The sequence below is a fragment of the Pygoscelis adeliae genome, unplaced genomic scaffold, assembly GCF_000699105.1.
Source record: "Pygoscelis adeliae isolate BGI_AS28 unplaced genomic scaffold, ASM69910v1 Scaffold106, whole genome shotgun sequence".
Lineage (NCBI taxonomy): Eukaryota > Metazoa > Chordata > Aves > Sphenisciformes > Spheniscidae > Pygoscelis > Pygoscelis adeliae.
Window position 1 is genome coordinate 4,706,076 of NW_008824939.1, and position 22,714 is coordinate 4,728,789.

Sequence of the window (22,714 nt, forward strand, 5' to 3'; positions counted from 1 at the left end):
TATCTCCAAAAAAACAAACAAACAAGAACAAAAAGCAGCATACGCTTTTTAAGCATGAAATTCCCTTAGAGGAAGCCAATTGCTTTAAAAGTTGTCCTCTTTGCTCATGCTCAACACAGGCAACCAAGGATGCTGCCACAGACAGAAAAGGCAGCACCATCTAAGAATAAGAGACTCTTCAAGACACATAGTTGTGCACAGAATTACAGACTTTGCCTAGATAAACATAAGTTTTATGCACATAGAAAAAAAAGGTACATGCACAAAAAGTGAAAGTGCTTTGAGAAATCTCATCCCGTAGGACTAGAGCACATTAATTATATAGTTTGAAGAAAGTTTAATACCTTTCAAATTTTGCAACCAGCTTTTAGAGGGGCCTTCTAGCAAAACTGAAGTGTGTTAAAAATGGGGTGCAAGAGTAGCAATTATCAAAAACTAAACACAACAGCCTGAAGAGAAATCACTAAGTAATAATTGTGCTGAATACAAATGTGTCCCTCTCATGTATATTTTCCAGGTCTCCAAAGTACATAAGTTCTGCATCATCATTCTCTTGGTTTTCTTTTTCATTTCCCACTTTCAAAGTTTCCAGAAAAAAATGTATACTGAGCAAGATGAATCTGGATTACATTTGCCTTTATGCAGTCATTTTAATGCTATGAGATGACAGTAATGACTAATAAATCTTTGGAAAGCAGGTCTCACAACACAGATAATTACACGGAAATCTTTATGTGTGTATACACACACACACAAAAGCATCCATGTCAGCCTTTAGATACCGACATGGGGGAAAGGAGGTGGGCGGGGGGGTGTGGGGGGGGGGGGGAAAGACAAACACATTCTCAACTGGCTAATAGGAAAAGATCCACAGAAATTCTGACAGAACATCTGATTACTGCTTCTACAGGTAAAGCAATTGAATGAATGTGTCTCTATTGTCCAATTTCTTCCTGGCAGCATCACCGCAGTTACAGAGATCTGAAATCTACTGCTTGAATTGCTTTTGAAATCTGGACCCAGGCTTTGCATGACTCATGTGCTCATCTCTGAACAGGAAGGACCAATATCCTATATGGGAAAGATTTTTCTGTAAAACTAATCATTAATAACTTAGGCAGGGAAACAGTTCTCAGACTTAGGCAAATACTGTTCTGTTTGCCAAGCCCATTTTAATGAGATTCTTAAAGTAATACATGTATTACCACACATACAGCATGTATTTCCCTTCATATGATCTAGTTAAAGGAAGAGTCAAGGCATTTAACTTACATGTCCTCTTTTGCATTTTTCCCATTTAAAAAAAGGGCACTTTCACAATCAGCCAGCCTTAACAGTCATAAAGTTTGGTTCATTAGACATTGAGAGGCATTAGTAACAAGGCTAACAGCACTCAACACTATGCATGAAAAATATAGATCAAGTTTTCTCAATCCAAACAAGTTACAAAATTCTGAATGCATTTTGATTTAAAAGGCCTGCATGTAAGCATTTGTGTGTGGCTAAATCAGCAACCTAAGTCTTTATCAACATATTGTAAGGTGTTAAATCATGAATGTTTGGTTTTGATCACTAAAACTAATTTCCTTCCAGAAGACTAGCAGTCTGGTTTTTTTAATTTGTAATTTTCTTGAATCACTGTCACTTTTCATATGGATGTATTTAGTTATAATATACCCCTTGTATTTTGATGGAGACAGGAGGCTCACTAATGAATTAGCCTGAACAGCTTTTCTCTTGAAGCCTGAAAATGGGAAACAGCATTTAAAATACCTTGGTTTATATATACTGTAGCTTATTCAATAATAAATTAAAGATTCATCATCTTTTTTTGCTATTCTTGAAAACCTCCAGTGATAAAAGAGATTTAACCCATTTGCTTTGCCCTTTAGTCTTCATTTACCTGTCAGGATGAATAGTAGAGAGCACAAAGACAAGGAGAATGACATCCAGGATCTCATCTGGAAAAGGATAGGGTAAAGCATCATCACACACATCATGAACAAAGGCAGAACACCAGGCTGAATTGTAGGACGAATGTGACTGTCAGGAAAAAGATGAAAAGAGGCACAGAGAGAACAGTAGTATTAATACATTTACTGTGACTCAAGAAACTTTTTTTCTTCAATTATTCAGCATTGTAAAACATCTCATATAAAAGCCTATTCTGCCTGGTATCTTACTCAAGCTGAGAAGCAAGCTCACTGATGGTATTCATTCCTCTCTGCATAGAGTAAGACTTTGTTCTTTGGAATATTGAAAACTTCAGTTAAAAGTTGTCAAAGCCATCACATTCTTTTTCATGAAGACGGCTTCCTGGCAGCCTCCTGAATTAGAGGCTTATAAGGTACTCTAAAGCAAGCATATGAATTACCTTTACCAGCTCCACTGCTCCTGAAGCAAAATCACAACAGTATAGAAAGGTTCCAGGTGTATTGCTAGGAAAACAAAACCAACATCAGTTAAAAAATTATTATTGTAAAAGATTAAAGTCTACATCAGTGTTCATGGAACTACAGAGGGCCCTTTAGGGTTCTCCACAGGTTTGATCAAGCATGCCTTATTGATGTCTAGCACATGGAAAGCCACATAGGTTGTAATGAACCAACAGGGCAGACAAATTCATAAGAATACCAACAGGCAGTTAGTATAAAATGGAGAATTATAGCCTTGTCAGGCAGGAAGTGAAAAGGAAAAGAAAGAAGGTCACAGAGGGCTGTCAGGATTGATGACAATGTCCTGGTGTTGTATTACATAAATGCACATTAATAGGTCACATTTTCTTACAGAAGCACTGCATTAAGTCTCTATCATTAGCCCATGTATGCAGTTTAATTAGCAGTATGATTTGGGCAGGGGTGGAGTGTTGCAAAAGTCATCCACAGTTCTGTAGAGGTTTGGGTTCCCATGTGCCACCTTGCTGTGCTTTTGATTAGATTAAGCAGTATTGGTTGTTTCCCTCCATTATCCCCTTTGTTTTGTAAGCCAAGATGAATAAGAATTTCCTGTAGCACTGTTTTCCCCTCCTTTCCCATCCAAGACTAAGTCAGCTGCAAAGTTCCTCGTACCATTCATCAGACACTAGTAACTCTAGGGAGAAATTTTTTTCACCTCCAAAAAATTCATTTAAGAGAAACTAAGCAAGCCCCTCAAAACCTACTGAGGGATGACCTCATAGTCAACTCATGATCAATTAATGTCTCTTAAAAAATATTTGAGATGTTGGACAGACCGTTTCTTTAGAAAGGCAGCCAATAAACTCTGGCAGTGCCTATACAATCTCACAGTATACACAGCTGAGTTAGTGACCTCTCTCTGAGGGCTCAGCAGGACAACCTTGTGGACCAAAATATACTCCATCCTTGTCGCTGAGCAAAACTTTTATCAGTTCTGTGCCCACCATGACAGTTGATGAGTTTAGATATTTATCATGGATGAGGACAAGCAGCCAGGCTTTGGACCCAGCCAGTCCCTTGGGAAAGGTTAAGCTGATTACCTAACTGACTTGTTAGGATGTTATTTCAATTTTTTTGGAGCAGAATAGGAGCTACGTAGAAAGTCAACTTAAAACAAAGACACAGCTTGATCTGGATGGTGATTTCATGATACATTGTATTAAAAAACAATAACTTAAATTTTAAGGGGGGCAGGGGGAAGCAGTTTAAAAGTTACATTACAAACCTAAGTGGAAAATTCTTTTGTAGCCAGGGTACGCTCATACTTGACACTGACTTCTTTTTATATGCATACAAAAGGCAATTTTTATATTATTAAATTCAGAGTAAAACCAACTGTGCTATAATGCCAGGCCCGCTAAGAGGTAAGAGATGTTTTCATCAGGTCATATATAAGACAAACGTGTGAGTTGTTCAATGTACCAACCAACGTGATTGAAGGATTTGCATAAGAATAGAGATCTCCAGGAAAAATACCTAATGAGTGGATTCTTAATTACCAGAAAAGCCAAACTATGACTAATGCCTCCTGCGAGGAAAACACAAAAGTTTGTCTCATCTTTTTAATACAGCCACATGATATCTTTTCCCTATATAGTGTTATGTTCCAAACTTTTCATATGAAACAGGGCTCCCCTTTCTTTACATGCTGTCTAAAGCAAAGCATTTCTTGTGGGATGAAGATGCATTGCTAACACTAATAGGTTTCATGTATGACCCTGGTGCATCACTCGATTCCTCCTGCTCTCTGTTTCCATATCTGCAAAATGGAGTATTTTTGTATAGTGGTGATGCTAGCAATCAGAATTCATTTATAGAATAACGAACTGTGCCATACTTAAGCTCTTGGAGGCACGAATAAGAATAAATCTATTTCAACCCTTAATACATACACAGCCTTTCCAAAACCTTCCTGCCTACATGGAAGGGAAGCCATGCTGTCAAAACGGCTTCTTCTAAAACTGGAAGCTAAGTGGATTAAGATGTTTCAAGGAAGTAAGTAATGCAATACAGGACTTGTGCCTTCCTTGACACTAAAACCTGAAGCAGTATGACAAAGCATACCAGCCAAATTCAGAAATAATACAACTTCTTACCAGTAGATCACATGCCATTATCTACTGTCTCTGATTTTGGCCTTTTGAAGAGATATATGTCACCATAAAGCTACCAGATAAGACAAGAGAATATTTCACCTGCCTGAGATTAACTACAAGAAATCAATCTGAATGCACCTGAAGACAAACCTTGTCAGCAAATATGATCCCCCCAAGACTAGGGCTGACCAATATGAGGAGTATCTTGTACTGATGCTACCAACATTATCTGTGGTCTGCAAGCAATCAGAATTTCAGGGCTGTAAAACAGTCCACTCAAGACTTCCTGCAGCAGTGGTCTAGCACCAACATTTGAAGAAAATGAAGATGAGAACAGAACTTTCATATTTGAAAATCCAGCACTACATACCATAGAACTTTCAAAATAGGAAAGACACTGTTTCCAGCACCACAACCAACCTAAAATCAGAAGAGAAGCAAAAAGTCAAAATAAATGAACAAATAAAACCTCGTATTTTTTTATTTTTGTCTTAAATTAGTTGGTAGGTAGGATCCATTAGAGCTGAAGGTATGTTGGACAGAAAATGTATAAACAGCTCATACCACAACTCTCAAATCATTTCTATGATCATGTTTCTCCTCAATGTCTTTCTAAAGTTAAGAGAGAATCCATCTCTCAAACTGCATAGGAAAATGCAATATTCTTGTCCAATTTCACCATTTGGCAAGAATGTGTCAAGTACTTGCACTTTAAGACAGAGCACTTCAAGAACAAAGCACTGTAAGACATAACTTTCCTTAGGAAATTAGAAACCCAACTTCCAGTGAAAATGTAATCTGACAATCTAGCCCTAAATTCTGATTTGGGAGAAACTTGAAAGGGAAAACAAAGCCCAGATCCTAGGTTTCTCTGAAAGTTTCTGCCATAAATGAATGTAGTACGGCAAATTCCAAATGTTTACTTTCTTGATACTTACTAAGCATCTTTATCAGGCTTTTGAGCAATTAAGTGGAGTTCTATATGATGGGTAGAACATTTGCAGTGCATTACCTCTAATATTCTGTAAGTGGCGTCACTACCAGGGAAGGATTCTAGCCTGCCAAATTCTTCTCCACAGTTTTTAGCCTGAGGATTGTCAGTAAGAGATTTTGCTCGGTTTTTATTAAATACATATCCTCGTACAGAAGTGGAACCACCTCCATAATTTTTCTTCCAATAGTTTTCTCCTGCCTCAAACATTTCATTTTTATGTGAAAAACTGTTGGCACTATTTATTTTTGTGTGTTCTGAAGATCTTTCTTCTGTTTTCAACTCTTCTTTCCTTTTTCCTGGAAGAATTTCTGGGAACTCCAGAAACAGCCAATTGCGATCCTTGAAAAAGTTATTTTTATGAGTCTTGTAAAATTCATTCCAATATTTACTGGCTTCTCTCTCATATTTATCTGAAATTAAAACAAAACAAAAACTGGGTGAATATGAGCTTAGCTACAAAATACTGTAAAGCAACACAGAATATGGACCCCAAATTTACGGTTTAAAAATCCGTAGTTTCCCACATTGCACACATTTAAATAAAAACATACGGATTTTGGGTCTTACCTTAATCTGTGCTCAAAATAACTCCCATGAGGGTTTAATTAGATTTTATGTCACTTAGGATGGGGCAGACAGGCTTTCTGCATCATCTTTTTTTTTTTTAAATGTAGTGACGTAATAGAACAGCATCACCAAAATATGCAATCCTAAGTTTCTTAGACAAGCTTTCATGGCTCAAATTATAAAAGGAATGCATCTTTTCAATTAAATGTTGTCCATGTTTCTCCTATTTAAGAAATACTGAGCTGAAATTAATTTCATGATTTATGAAACTCTATGAACAATTGCAAATTTCTTGGTAGCGAGACATCTCTCAAAAAACCCATCAATTAGAAATCCAGTTCTGTGAACTGGAGTGATAAATGCTACTGCATAGCCAATAGACAGCAATGCCCTCTTAACCATTCAACAATGCAGTTTTGACAGAAAATAACAATATAGTCAGAAGCAACATATTGGCTTTCTTACTTTCAAAACACTTCAGAGAGTCTTACAACAGACCTTTGTGTTAACTTTTAATTCACAAAACATTCTAACTGAATGTTAGAATATCAAAAAATAGGACCGGAAGGGATTTCACCCAGTCAGGGAATTCATACCCCTTCTCCACAGAAATGTGTCCAACTTGTTTTTAAAATACCACCTTTCTTACAGGTTTGACAACTTTCTTCAGTAATACATTACAGTCCTTCACCATCTGTACAGTTAGAAACCTTTTCCAGTACCTAACCAGAAATTTCCTTATTGCAATTTAAGTCCAGTAATTCTTGTCCCATTAACCAAGCAGATAAAGCAAAGATTACTCACTTCTCTTTGCAACACCTATTTACTTATTTGAAGTCTTTTACTATGTCTCCCATAAACAATCTCTTTTCTAGATTGTCTAAACCTCTCTTCTTTTTTCCATGTAAATCATGATTTTTAGACTTCTGATCATTTTCATCTTTCTTCTCTAGAGTCTCTCCAATTGATTTACTACTTTTTGGTGCTGTATTCTGGTAAAGGCATTATCAACGCAGAGCAAAAGGAATATCTTACGAGGCTTACAGGCTGTAAACCTGTTTATAACTCCCAGCTTGCCACTGCTGATTCAGCTAGTGATTCACCACAACCCTCAGATTTTCTTCTGCAAAATGACTACCTAGCCAATTGTTCCAGAACCTAGTATTTTTTTCAAGGAATTATTCCTAAGCAAAGTATTCTGCATTTATTTTTAGCAAATTTATATCTTGCAGATCATTTTTTTCCACAGTTTGTCCAGATCTTTCTGAATCCTAATCGAATCCTTCACCATACTTGAAACATCTCTTCACTTAATATCATCTTCAAGTCTCCCATTTCCTGAGGTCACTAATGAAAATACCAAGCAGAACTGGACACAGAACAAAACACTCCTCTGCCCAGCACAGCCTTCCATTCTCAAAGGATCTCTCTAGGCATTCATTCACCCAAAAGCAGTTTCATTAGCTCTCGCTTGCCTAACTTGCTTATGAAAATGTCAAGTAAAGCAAGTCAGAAGCCTGACTAAGGATAAATTTCAGGACGTCTGCTGTTTTTTCCTTATCCCCAGGGCTTGTAACCTTCTCCAAGAAGGAAGTTAGCTTGACTTTACATGATTTATTCTTGAAAAATATTTGTTGGCCAGTATTCATCTCCTTTGTTCTTCCAAACCCAGTGTCTGCAAGCTCTGGATTATCTCTTCCAGTATTTTTCCAGGAATTGAAACTAATTATCTGACTCTTCTCTTTTCCCACCTCCCTTTTTAAAAAAGTAAATATTCTCTTTTCTGCTTTCCCAGTCATCCATGTACTCTATGGATGTACTTTGTAACCTGTTCTTTCTCAGTACAAGAACAAGATCTTTCCTCCTCCTCACTAGCACTAATAGTGCTAGCCACTGGACTGCAGATAACCCTTTCAAAGGAAGGCTGATAAAAAGATAAGAATTACAGCTTTTTCAATGTCTCTTTTGTTGATGGTTTTCCCTTCCTCATGCCTCCTAAGTACCAAACCAAATCTTTTTCTTGTTTTTTCCCCTCATTCCCAAAGCATTTACAGAACTGTTTCTTGTTACCCTTGACGTCTCTTGCTAAGTGTACATCATATGGTTTGCCTTTTTTATTTTGTCCCTATTCACTTACACTGACCCATTAATTCTTATAATATAAATGCACAGAGTAAATATATGGCGCATTTCTCCTACTACTCTCATTTAAATCTTAACATACTATTTCCTAAATCGCTACAGCTTTTCAGAGATAAACAAGGCTGAGAATTATCATTAGAGGCACAGACAGGCAGTGGGAAGCGGCAAGGAGGTGGCAGAATGCCTTGTCCTAGAAATCTGCATAATTTTTTAAATTTAACATTTAATACATCCAGTTGTATTATTAAAGGGCAAGACCCAACCATGCAGAGTAATTGTAGAGACTTTTATTATAATATAAGTACAGAGTTGATTGAGGTCATATATACCAGACTTCAGTGGTCTAAGCTGCACATTCATAGATTGCTTGGCTTCAGTATAAAAAACAAACCTTCTACTCAAAAGGTTCTTAAATCTTATCACCCCTTGTTATAGTCACTACGTTTCTACGAGTCTGCTCAGAACCCTTGTACTTACATTCCCATCAAGTTTTCCAGGTTTCAGAACTGAAGGAAAGCAATGGCTAAAGTCAGCCTTTCAAATTGTATTAGTATGGTATTACGTAAGTTCAAGTGAAAGAACACTTCACTTTCCATTCTTTCACTGGTCACTCCTGCACCACTGTGTAATAACCACACATGCAGTATTATTATAATTTGTTGTTTCATTTTGTGTATTTAAGTAGCCTGACTACTAGATTTTTCAAAGGATATAAAAATGACAAAACTAATAAACGTATAACCTTCTGAGACAAAAAAAATTCCCTTACTTAGGCGATTGATTTTTCTCCTTAACAGAATCTTTCAACACTAGCAGGCATGCCTGAGAAGAAACTGGACATGCTAGTAAGTAAATCAAATTCCTAAAGGTAGTATCATGAGTTCATTCAGTTTAACTTCTCTTGTTTTAACGAGGCTCACCAGAACTATTCTATTTCAGTGATATAATAGTATTGTTGAAATCTGTCTTGTCTTTTTTCCCCTTACTGTAGTTTCCAAGGCCCCAAAATAACCTGCTTGTTAGCTTCAGTCTAGACAAATAGGCCAAAATGTACTTCCACTTGCAGAATGAAGCTGAAGCTTTCTGAAGGAACACTATCAGCAATGCTCACCTATTCAAGTTCTAAACAGAGGGGCATTCATAGGCAACGTCCTTGGATTCTTGTATTTCGTGGCACTAGACAAATGCCCGATTATTCCATTTCTCACCAACACAAACTAAGTTCTAACTGATTGTAGATGACGAATGAAAGGTTCCATGAGCCACATGGTTACACAGCTTACTTTTCAATTATGAGCTCTTTTTCAACTTTTTATACAAACCACATGAAAATATTAGATGTGATTTTTGAAAAACATACATTGTACTCCTGTATTTAGATAAAGACTGCGGGAGGTAACAGAAAAGGGCAGGACAACAATCCCGGAGCATTCAAAGTGATGAAGGGCACACAATCCAAGACACATTCACAGCTAATTCAAATAAACTCCAACATGTGCCCTAGTTACATAAATGAAACTGAGCACAGGATCATAATGACACTATCTAATTTGACAAGTTCAAGACACTCTAGGTAAACTGAGGCCCAGGACATCCAAGTAATTGTTTTCAGAATATCTTTCTAATAAAGGAACAAATTAAGAATCCAGACTTCTATGTTACTATCAAGTTGATAGTCCAGCTTTAGCACACATAACTATCCTAGAGTTTAGTCTAGGGTTTAGTGTACCAGTTTGAACCTAGAGCTATCATTCTTCAGAAATGCAGAATACATTAAGTTTCCCTTCTGAAGACAGGCACAAAATTCCTTAATCATTTACAGAGCAGACTCTGCATGATGTATTGGAACACCTTCCACACAAAGTGAACACACTGCTTCCTGAAAGCACTCCCAGCTCAGCCTGGCCAAGGCAGCAAGCCGGGACCAGCTGGGACCAGCGCAACTTTCATGGCACTTAACTGAAATATGGTGTAATGTACAAACACTAGCTCTCTAAACAGTCCACAAATCATTAAAAAGCATTTGAATATTGTACATGGGAACTTTCATCCCCAGCATCCTAGCTGGCTGCAAATTCATTCCCTTTAATGAAGTAACAGTCCTGTGTAGTAGGAGTTTTATTCTGAAGAACTGCAAAAGGAGCCAGAACTTGGCAACTGCACCATAGTGATGTACTTGTTTTACATAGAGCCTGTTGCCCCTGCAAATGCAAAATTGCTCAAATAAGTAACTGAATTGCTAGAAAACCACAGTTTGAGACAATCTTTTGAGGCAACAAAGGAAAAAAAAAATCAACAAATTTAGACAAAAGAATGTAGAAATAAAAAGAGTGTTCCTGGATTTTAATGCTTTAATCTTTAAATGCTTTAAAAATAGCATTAAAATAGGAATTTTTAAGCCACTATGAATTTGTTACCTTGGTCTTCCCATTGGACTTTCACAAGTGAGTTCTCTGCTGCTTTTTCCTTGGCATTCTCCTCTTCTTCTTGTGACCACTGCATGTGGTCCCTGCAAAAGGCAGTTGAAGAACCAGCCTTTAAACAGAATTTTCCATAATCTTTTTTCTCCAGGGAAAACAGTCACAAATTAGCTACACTGTCTCAAATACATTTTCATTTTGAATGCAAGCAAATGACCACAAGGAGACCAACAGTTAAAAACTAAGTTTCAGTCTATGGTAGATAAAAATTAATTACTAGTTAGGTAAAACTCAAGTGATTAAGAAAAATCTTCCAACTGCAAAGAGGCTGAAGTAGTATGCATTTTTTCTCTTAATAGTAGGATTAACATATATCTTGTAAATTGAGTGCGTTTATAGGAATGTATTTTGAGTGTCCCATTAGAATTGTGTTTAGCTGGATATAATAATAGACCTATCAACAAACACCCTGATGCAAGAAACTTCTCACATTACTAATGTTTATGATGAGGAACAAAGGTCATTTAGCAAAGGCATCAGCTGTTCCTGAAACAGGGAGTATAATCCACCTATTCAAGTGGAACAGGTGGAATTGATGAACAGGATTTTACTTATTTGGGGAATAGAGACAGGAAACATTTAGAAAAAAGAAGAATGAGACAGTCCTAAGACAAGCAGTGCTGCAATGTTTCCAGAGTCTATGCTATCTATATTTGTGTAAAGTAGTTCACTTCATGGTATATTAATCCATCAAATGGTCACAGAACCAAGCCAAGATCTGACCCTGATGACTAAACTGCCTTCCCTGCAGATTCTGTGTTTGGATCAGGCCACAATGGGGAGTGCCCAAAAACATGCTGCTGGCAGCTTTTAAAAGCAAATCATCTGTCCCTCCAAATCATCCAGTCTGAACAGTTTTTGAAATCAGATTAAATTAGATAATATAATTCAAGTAATCTATTAGATCCTAATCCTACTGAAATCAGTTAACTGAAAGCCTGTGAATAAAATTCCATTGGTGACTATGGGAAAAGGAACAAGGTGCCAACTTGAAAAGAGTTGATCGTCTCTAAAAGCTAACAAGCATCTTCCTGTTCATGCAAGGTGACATATAGGTAATTTAATTCTTAGACCATCACTGTTCCTCTTTTGTTAATTGTGGGAGACTAATTGGTACATATTTGTCTGCTTGCCTCAGACTTGACTTCCACATCTCTACTGAAATATTTCTCATTATTGTCCCCAGCAGGTTGCCCCTCCCCTTCCTGTATTTGTTCATATACCAAATGTTCCTGTGCAGTGTCAAGGCTCTGACAGATGTGCTGTAGTAAAAGAAAACTGAATGACCGAAGCATTACTAGGCAGCCATCCTCTTGGAAAGACTTGCTTCCTTCACTGCTATCACCGTTTTTGACATTGCCTATTCTAGCAAGCTGAAACCAAGGACTATTCAGATGGCAATAATATACAGTCAGCCCTTCTGACAGATGATTGCTATGGTATAAGCTTTAGCTGATCAATTTTAATCCATCACTGTATGTCTGTCAGAGCTCTTAAGGGCTCTACACACAATACTATAGGTGCCTGAAGTCCTCTATCTTCATCAGCAACTTTTTTTCCTTTTGTCCCTCCTTGGAAATTCATAAAGCTGAAGAAAGATCTTTCGGCTCTTTCCTAGAACTTTCTATATGGAAGACCTGAAACAACAGGACTGCAGCAGCACTTCTTGATCAAAATCTGGAAAAGAGGGGACATAGCATAGTTCTTATGCAAACTATATATAGTTTGGATGCTTCAAATGAGGCAGCTCCTTCCGCAATACAAGCCGGCAGGAACACAGAATACAGAAGAATTCTAAGCACAGAAGTGTTTAAATACAGAGGTGTTTTAAGCTGAACATTGACAGCAGCAAAGGAAGCTATCCATTTTAACCACACCAGGAACTGTAAACATGAGTAGGCCTGACACGAGATCAAGCAATGCTACTTTCAGTTCAGCCTATTCAACTTAGTCCTTTTCCATTAACTTGTTTGCTAACATAGGGTTTAATTATCTCTGAAAACCACTAACGTGAAAACTGTGCCAATCACTAACCTGAATAGAAGCAGACATTTTTTGCTCCAATGTTTAGCATCATTCGTTACTTCTCTCTCAAAATGACAGAAAAGCACCACAGCAAATATCTAAAGCATTAGTTCCCAAATTTAATTTGCTTAGTATTCCTAGCAGCAATGGTAACAGCTCTTGGCTCCCTGCCAATTCACATACAGGCAAAGAAAGATGCCACTTTATGAAGTAGTAAAGATGAGTGGAAAACAAAAGCACATAGATCCTCATACATCAATGCTACACTCACCCGGCATGATCTATTTAGCTCAACCACCACTCATCCTGATCCCCCTTATCTTCCCTGTGAGAACCCTGCTCATTCAGCAAGCTTCAGTTCCAAGGACCTGCCCCCACTTCATAGCCAGGTTCTTGATTTATCAAGACCTTCGCAACTTCCATGCAACCTCTGCTCCAACTCAGTTTCACCTGTTTTCCCTTCTGAGCTATGTGGATTCATCTGCAGATCTACTTTCTGAACAACTCTGTTCCTTTCAATCCCGTCTTCACAATCCATCCCAGCCACCTGCATCATAGTTTGATAACTCTGTATTACTGTCACCGAATGCTAGCAAGAAAAACTGAAGCGACACATGATCAGTTATTTGGAAGGAAATTAAAAAATGAAACAAAACCGAGTTTCATCGAGGTACAATGTTACAGAAAAAGGGTGGCCTTTTTCTTAAAATCTTAAAAAAAAATGACTATACAGCCTACATTTGAATCAGCCTTCACACAAGTAAAGGCTTTTTCCACCTAGCAGGAGGTACTGAGTCTGGCAGATGCTTAAGAACTACACTGCATATAGATTTATGAAACACGGAGATAAACTTTACATTCTTTTAACACAATAATCAGCCAGCTTCTTTGACCAAGGAACTTACAGAAGTATAGATAACTCCAGATTTGGCCTTAAGGTGGTATGTGTTGGGGACCATGGCTTGAGGACATCTAGTTTAGAAAACAGTAATAGGTGACAGATCTAGTTGCATATCTTACCTCATGAGCTAAGCCCAATTTTAGAGACTAAATAGAGTAACTAAGATACTAGTTTATCAACTAGAAGACAATCTTCTGTGTCTGTGTCTTCTCTTAAGACCTTTTCATTCATCAGAATTTTATTAGAGAAACTTTTGAAATAATTTAGATTAAAAAGTAAAATGGGCCAATTAACAAATAAAATGGACTACTAAAAAGAATAATATTTTTTAAAAAACCCAGCAAGTTGGAAACTTCATTTCAGAACAAAAGCTTGTCCAATAACCTCTGACAGTTGCCAGCAGGGAACACCACCGAGGAAGGTATAAGAACTGCAGATTACTTTTATGAAGTAAGCTTAAGTCCTGAAACTTGTCATCTGTTACTCCTATGTTACCCATTGGTTATCATTAGCCACATCCAGTCCCTTTTCTAATTTTGCTAAATCCTTGCTTTCACAAATGGTGTGTGGCAGAATTTAAAAATATATTTAAAAATTATGTAGAAAATAATTTCTTGTAAAGCTTCTAAATTCCCCTCTTCTCTTTTCATCAAATATTCCTTGTTCTTAAGTTATGAACTACAGGAATAAAAATTCCTGGTCTTCCAAAAATCTTAGGTAGATATTCTTCTACTTTCTAGAGAGATTTAGATATTCTTCTATCCTTCTAACACTTCCTGTATCACTTACTGTTTTGTATTCATCTCCATTCCATGGTCAAAAATCCTAGCCTTTTCAATCTCAGTTTTCCCACTGTGTTGACCAGTGTTCTCACTCTTTTCTGAGCTCCCATTAATCATAAAAATACCTTTTAGAGATGGAGATGTACTGCTGCAAATCAGGGCAATTCTTATTCTTGTTAACATTTACATGTTAATGTTTTCTCTACTACTATATCATTTATTTATGTTAAGATTCAGTTAACTTTTTTTGACAATTGTGCACTGTATGGAAATCTCTGCTGAACTATCTGTTACATCTTCAGTACACCTTCAGAAGAATACAAGTCATTTACATGTTCCTTTCAGAATGGTGTCAATTTTAGAATACAGCACTAATCCAATATGCAGCGTTACTGTACCTAACTAGTAACTTTCAGCCATTATAAATAACATGGACTATCTTATCTCTGCACTTTTCCTCCTATATCTATAGGAGATCTATAACAATATTTTGCCTTTCATTCCATGACTAACTACTTGCTCAGCAGCTTTTTACGCAAGTCACTGAGAACTCGTAACTGTCAGGTTACTTGTGACAGTCTCAAGTTTTCTCTAGCCCTACCTTTACACATCTATTCTGGCAGTCCATTGTTATATATATATATACACACATACCATTATTCAGCACAGTAAATAATATACAAAACTATATGAAAAATCAGCCTTGAAGAAACATCTCACCACATGTTATGCTCAAAAACCTTAGAAGGATCAGTTAAAATCCGTGATCCAAGTGGAACAGCTGGTCGTCTACTACTTTGGTGCCTCTGTTGCATCTTGCTTTTCCTCAGACATAAAGCAGAAAGCCTTGTAATGAAATTCATTTTGTTCAGAGACCTGAAAACACAATTAACTCAAATTACAGTTTTGCTGTAACTTAATTGTTTATGTCACTTACATGAGAAACTGGTGAAATAATCAAGCACCAATATCAGCTTTAGTAATAATCTTTTACTATAATATAAATTTAAATGCTTTTTAGAAAATAGCAACATCCCTTCAGTGTGCTGAAAGCCCAAATAATCCCAAAGTAGGCTACTGGAATGAAACCAGTTGAAAGACGAATTATTTGGTATCATTTCAAAGTCCTATCAGGCAGGGGAAACAAAAGAAATACACAGTAAAACAATAAACCAAGTTTGACATTGTACCTTTAAGAAGACAAGCAAGAAGTGATCAGTAAAGAAACCACTTGTTCTAGTGGGTATATACCGTCATTGAGATTTACGTTTTTCACCCCACTCACTAGGTAACCATATTCAAAAGGTTTCATTCTAGAACTGCGACTGTGGTTTTATGCTTTTAGATAGGAAATGAAAGATATTTTTTTTTTAAGTGTAAACATCATGCACCAGAAAGCCTAACAGAATTTCTGCCGTGTATTCTCCTGATCCCTATCTAATGCCCTCTTTGAAATGAATGGTTTTAAATGTTAAATTTCTACTCATGCAAATTATAAAGTGCTTGAGATTTTTCTATTACATTGCTATATTTTACTTTACTTGGAATCTCTTCATACAGTGTTAATAATGAAAGATAACAAGTGTGTGTAGCTAGTACCAGCATTTTGTCTTGTTGGGGTTTTTTGGTTTGGTTTTTTTGGTGGGTTTTTTCGGTCGGGGTTTTTTTTGTATATTCTCATTAATGTAGGCTTTCTAGGAGATGAGTAAAACGAAATAACCCTCCCACTACTTTTACCCTGATATGCCTTTGTTCTTTTTTCCTTCAAGTGCTCTGCATATGACTTTAAAAATTATTCTTAGTCCTATTTTTTCCTGCCTTTTTTTTTTTTTTTTGAGTGCTGCTTCTGTATAAACCACACATACAAATTTAATGCACTGGAAATACAAAATGTAGTTACAAAAGAACAGGCACAAGACATTATTAGAAAACATTCTGTGCAAATTGGTTACAAAGTAAAGATTTTTATCTTGAGGAAAATAGTACTATTTGATCACAAGTCTTGTACTGTGAATAAAAAAAGATTAATTTGTACACATCAATACAAAGCCTGGCAAAGGAATCATTTCAATTAAATGAACAATTCCTCATTTAAGGTGTACTTTTGAATGAGTCATGCTTTAAAAAGGGCATTGTTTATTCATTTTAAGCCTATGGAGAGAAAAAGAAAAAAAAAAGAGGAAAAAAGGTTAAAATTTCTTTTTATTTGTCAAAGATCAAATAAAATGGGGTCTTCCTTTTGGCTGTCAATGCCAAATAAAAACACCAATAAATTTTGGCTGCTGGGACTGCAATGTTACCAGGATATGGGGCATCACCATCCAGTGAAAATGTAACATTTAGTCCTATTAAAAAATTAAAATCTCTCCTAATGTTAACGAGTTTATTATGGCTTTTTTTTTTTAAATGTGGTTCAGCAACTAAAACAATTCCAGTTTATCCTTCAATTACTACAAACTGTTCATGCTTTGGTTTTGAAAATATGTATGCATTTTTCATAACATAATGCATAATTATTAATATATATGGGATATTATGAAATAATAATTATAAGACATGAAAATTAAGACACCATGACAATTTCTGCAAAATGTGTAATTTACATAAAGGCAATGTTCTTGAAAACAAAAACAAATAGAAAATCCCCCAAACCACAATCTGATCTAAAATTATTACTATTAAGTTACACAAATGCCTGGATAAAGATTCCATGATTACGTTGCAAACTGTTTACAAATCCTCTTCCTCCTTCAATCATTCAAAAAGACCTGAGTTAGTATCTTTGCATTTCCTGTGCCAGCATTGATATTCAACATAAAATACAATGATTCAGCTGCTAGGCTAGTCACATAATTTTTCTTGGCTTTCTAAATATCTCAGTAAGAACATGAAAAGATGCACAGATGGGAATTATAGTCAGATGACTAAGATGATCTTGCATCAGTAAAATCCAGAGATGCAACTCTTTTTATGAGAATGTGATCCTTTGAGTGATAATTGCACAATTTTAGCTGATAAATTCTGAAACATCAAGAAAATGCAAGGAGAGTGGGGTAGGTGGGGGAGTTAAGTTTACTGTTGCATCCAGTGTTAAATGGGAAGGAACTCCTTGGAGACATGCATGTATATCCCTGAGACTTAAGAGTGATCCACGGATCATGAGATTAATGGGCAATCTGGCTACTAAAAGTTCAAAAAGCATCTAAATGACTCAGAAGCCTAAATTACATTTTCAGAAGCAAGTCACTGCTCAACTGTTGCTCTAATTGATTTTGTTAATGAAACAGGCAAACACCCCTTCTCTTTGTCAGATAAGATGATCATACCCTGAAGCCACAACAGCAAGAAATGTTGTTGTCTGAAAGAATTAGGAGTTACTTCCTTGTTCAGAGCCATGGTCAGGAAGGCTTTACGTTTGATTATTAATCAAAGCAACTCAACCTTCATCTTTAAGAATATTATCATGAAACTGAATTACATTAAAAATGCCTGTATTTTGTGGCAGCATAACTATTTTTCAGAAAAAAATTTAAAGAAACAACGCATTTGGTAACCACACTGAAAAGCAACATGGAAGACTTTTTTCCCTATGGAGCACTACCGTTTAGCCTTTAGAATTTTGTCATTGTTACTAACACAGATCAGGTCCTCAGTTCAGTTGAGAAACTTTAAGAAAACAGCCTTAAAACTCCTCCCCTCCCCAGACAATCTAACACAACACCTTTAGTACAGCTTTTTGAAGGTGGACATGCAGAAGAAGGTATACACATCAACTGCCAGCTAGACCTGAAATAATACATTTCTGTTTGATGTTGGCATTAAAACCTGAGCAGTCACATCCACAGAGGAAAAACTAAAGACACAGGAGAAAAGAACTGTTCTAATCTTGTTTTTTAAATAGTGAATTACACACCCAAACATACATAAACCACTTCATTGATGAGTACAATCCTTGAGAAGTATCAGTTCTGAAAGCGATGTCGGGGGGGGGGGATGGGACCAGAACAGAAATAACCTGTCATTTTTGTCCAAGAACCTAGTTCAATGAACTTATTGGATGAAAACATTTTGACATTTGATTGATCTCCAACTACAAAGCTAACAAATTCTTCTTCCATCTCCAATCACTAAGCCTACTTGTAGAGAGTCTGTTACAAAGAAAAACAACAGCCTATATTAGGAAGAGTATGTGCAGCTTAAGTTACATTTCCAGACAGAAAAGTATTCTGGAAACAATGAACTTCATACAATTACTTCTGCTGGGCACCTAGAAGCTTATCTACACAACATTTGACAATGAATCCCCAATGCTCTCCTGTAAAGCGTAGCTGATCTGTTTTATCACCATCAAACACTACCAAAACTCAGAACACCTTACACAAAACAGATGCAAGTGGCAATCATGGACACAAAGTGAAAAATTCTTCAAGATAATGGTAACACAGAAGGCATAACTATGAATTACCAGTGGTTATTTTTAAAATACATACATATTAATATTTCTTAATATTTCAAATCAAGGCGGGGGGAGAGGAGGGGACTTTACTGTCAACCAGACTCATTCATTAAGTGAATGCTTAATGCTATTCTATTCTGCCAAGTGACTAAACGTGCCCTCTTGGGGCTTCACAATTAGTCTTTCAATGAGATACTTAAAAAAAATTGTGCACATTTTAAACAATATGATATTTCACAAGTTTTCAAACTCAGCAGATCTAAAACTCTCAACTGTTTTTCCTTCTCATGCATCATCACCAGGAACAATGCAGACCTCCCTGTGGGCACACAGCAACTTCAGTAAAACTGCTGCAGAGCAGTGACTACCGAGGGGAAAGGAAAAACAAAACAAAAATTTTAATTTATTCTGACTCCTGTAGAGACAACACAGTTAACATTGGTTAAAAAGCAACAGCAGATAAAAACAAACAAGCAAACCCCACCAGATACAATTTTAACCACATGTACAGAAGTGTTGAGTAAGAAGAGCCTGTTCTTACACCACCTGCCAGGTAGCCTGTTAGAAAGAGTCGAGCAAAGAGGAAATAGTTTATACAGTGGTAGAGGGAGGGAGGGAGAGAGGGAGATAAAACTGCTTATTTACTGAAAACATTTACTTGAATCACCATACATCCAGGAAATCAGCAACAGAACTTGAAGGTAAGTTATTTGGGATAAAACAACGTATGTAGGTACTATATAATCACTTCTAAAAGTAAGAAAGCAGACAAACAACTGTAAGGGACAAGCAGAGAGCTAAAAGTCCTTGAGAGTTAAAAAAAAAAATTATTTAATGTCTTAATTTTGTATTCATTGAGAATTGTTTCTCAGACTCTATTTTCCATCTTGATACTCCTGTTGAAATTACTCTGCTATATAAACTATTTTTGCACTATCTTATAAAACTACAGGTTTTAGAATTGTATTTTTAAGAAGCAATCATACCATTCCTATAAAAAAAGGGAAAATATTCTTCAATTGAGACTATGAACTGCAACGTTAATTCTTGTTGGCATATGCATCTATTGATCTTGGAAGACAGTGGAAGCAAAGAAAGCTTTCTCCTCAGTACTGAGGGAATCAACCACACTAGTTAACATTTTTTTAAGCTAATGAAGACAGTCTGAAAAAAATGCAACTAAAGATAAAATCATGGCAACTGCAGGATCAGAGAGACGTGAACGGCCAACAGGAAAGAAAGAAACAGTTACCTTAGAAATACAGATGTATTTTATTTACTGAATCTTTAATCAATTAATGTGAACATGAAATAACTAACAAAAGCATTTTATTTGAATTAATGTATGGATAAAATGTGGAGTTCAGTTGCTACAGATGACTAATGTAATTTGTTCTACCCTAAACTAAACCTGAGCTCCTATTTCTTTTTTCACTTGCAAAGGCAGGTGATACAACATTCTGACAGAAGCTCGTCAAGAAATGCTGATTCAAGAAAATCACACTATTTTAAAGAAATGCAGCAGTTCTGCTGACACTTTAATATATTTGTTTTTATTATTTTTTGGAATGTTGAAAGATTTTTCCTTTGTTTGTCCGAAAAGGACCTGGGGGTGTTGGTCAACAGCCAGCTGAACATGAGCCGGCAGTGTGCCCAGGCGGCCAAGAAGGCCAATGGCATCCTGGCCTGTATCAGAAACAGCATGGCCAGGAGTAGGGAAGGGATTGTGCCCCTGTACTCGACACTGGTGAGGCCACACCTTCAATACTGTGTTCAGTTTTGGGCCCCTCACTACAAGAAGGACGTTGAGGTGTTAGAGCGTGTCCAGAGAAGGGCAACGAGGCTGGTGAGGGGTCTGGAGAACAAGTCTTATGAGGAGCGGCTGAGGGAACTGGGGTTGTTTAGCCTGGAGAAAAGGAGGCTGAGGGGAGACCTCATCGCTCTCTACAACTACCTGAAAGGAGGCTGTAGCGAGGTGGGTGTCGGTCTCTTCTCCCAAGTAACTGGCGATAGGATGAGAGGAAATGGCCTTAAGTTGCGCCAGGGGAGGTTTAGATTGGACATGAGGAAAAATGTCTTTACTGAAAGAGTGGTTAAACATTGGAACAGGCTGGCCCGGGGAGGGGTTGAGGCACCATCCCTGGAAGTATTTAAAAGACGTGTAGATGTGGCACTGAGGGACATGGTTTAGTGGGCATGGTGGTGTTGGGTTGATGGTTGGACTCGATGATCTTAGAGGTCTTTTCCAACCTTAATGATTCTATGATTCTAAGATTTTGTTTTGATCAGGACAAGTGTTTTGTTGAAACATCATCATTTCAATTTATAATAGAGATGTTCTGACTTCACTATCAGAGACTATTTTGCCTTCAAAATGAAGCTTCAATAGAGTATTTTAACTGAATCCAAAATACTTCAACTTGTGAAGAATATTTTCATTCCAACTGAAGCTAAAACTATTTTTTGATATCCTAGAATCATTCTTAGAATGGAATTTCTACTTTTGTACTGAATCTATTTATAATAATGTTTTCACTGTTAATTGTTCTACTGTTCCCTGTTTGTAACACCTACTGAAGGCACACTCAGCAACAGTGTAATTATAAATATTACTGACTAAATAATTTGAATAATAGAAATTAAGAAGATACCAGTCACTTTAGTACAAATTTCTTAAATATTGCATAACAAAGAGGCAAATTCACAAATAATTCTTTAGGCTACAATCCTGTAAATATCTGTACATTTGTTTAACTTTACAGACAAGTTGTCTTCCCACATATCAATGAGTGTTTGTAGGATATGATATTTAAATACATAAGTATTCTGTGCGATCCTTTACTTCCCCCCCCCCTATTTTTCCCCTTTTTCCATGAGGTAATTCACGTCTTTTCCTGTTATTTATACAGCAGAATACAACACGAAACTGATTTACTAAATTAATCTATTCACAAGTTTAACATCAAGAGGAAGCCATCAATGGTAAACATAGCTCAGAAGTAACACTTCCTAGTTAACCTGTGCACCCTCTGCTGGCTGGTGCTTACATAGGAAGAAGAAAAAAAAAAAAAAAAGCTGTGTTGACTTTATGTATATATATACATGCACAGTGAACATACATCTAAGTCTCCAAATATATCTTTCAATCACTTAAATTGTTTTTCAACCCTATCTTCTACAAAATACTGAACATGTAACTGTATTGCCCAACAAAAGATGATTTGTCTCAACACAAACCATGTTTTTCTTTTATTAAAGATGCTAAGAACAGAGAGAGAGCAACATGAATTTTACTACTATCTATAATTTACAGTGAAGAACCTTGTTCGTTTACATCCCTGCAAGACTCTGGATGTCCACATGGACTTTGCTTAGGTGCAACTTGTCCTGTCAGCTCTGAAGTCACTGGCAATGTTGTAGATCCTGCTCTTCAGAGGAGCAACTGCAAGCACCGTGTTAGTGTGTTTAGCTCACTTCATCTAAATAACTGCAAAGCACCAGAAAATCACAGGAATCTGTCTTTTGTTAGAGTATCAGCAAAGATTAAAGGTTCCACTCAGAGATCCTGAAGAACAGACAGTGAAACACATAAAAGGTCATCAGCTTCCACATTACCCCATTTGGGCGCCTGGCCTCTGGCAAGGAAAGGACAGGAGTTTTTCCACAGACTTCAGTTGCTCTGCTGCCAAGTAGCTGTTGATGATAGTGACAACTTTTGGGACGTAGCTCTAAAAATACAAAAATGAAGTGTCGTAAATCTCAAGAAGTTGCCGTTGACCCTGGAGTTTTAAACAAATTCTTTACAATCCTCCCCC

At 36.7% G+C, this 22,714-nt stretch overlaps 1 protein-coding gene across 1 annotated transcript in view; it reads right to left on the minus strand.

Annotated features, from left to right (window-relative positions):
• Positions 1-22,622, minus strand: part of METTL8 (methyltransferase like 8) — a 29,406-nt gene extending 6,784 nt beyond the window's left edge. The window contains 7 exon segments of the mRNA XM_009325433.1: positions 1,904-2,043; positions 2,375-2,438; positions 4,923-4,972; positions 5,565-5,956; positions 10,673-10,764; positions 15,164-15,319; positions 22,515-22,622. Coding sequence (XP_009323708.1) covers positions 1,904-2,043; positions 2,375-2,438; positions 4,923-4,972; positions 5,565-5,956; positions 10,673-10,764; positions 15,164-15,319; positions 22,515-22,519 — 899 coding nt within the window. The 5' untranslated portion in view covers positions 22,520-22,622.
• Positions 22,623-22,714: the final 92 nt, after the last annotated feature.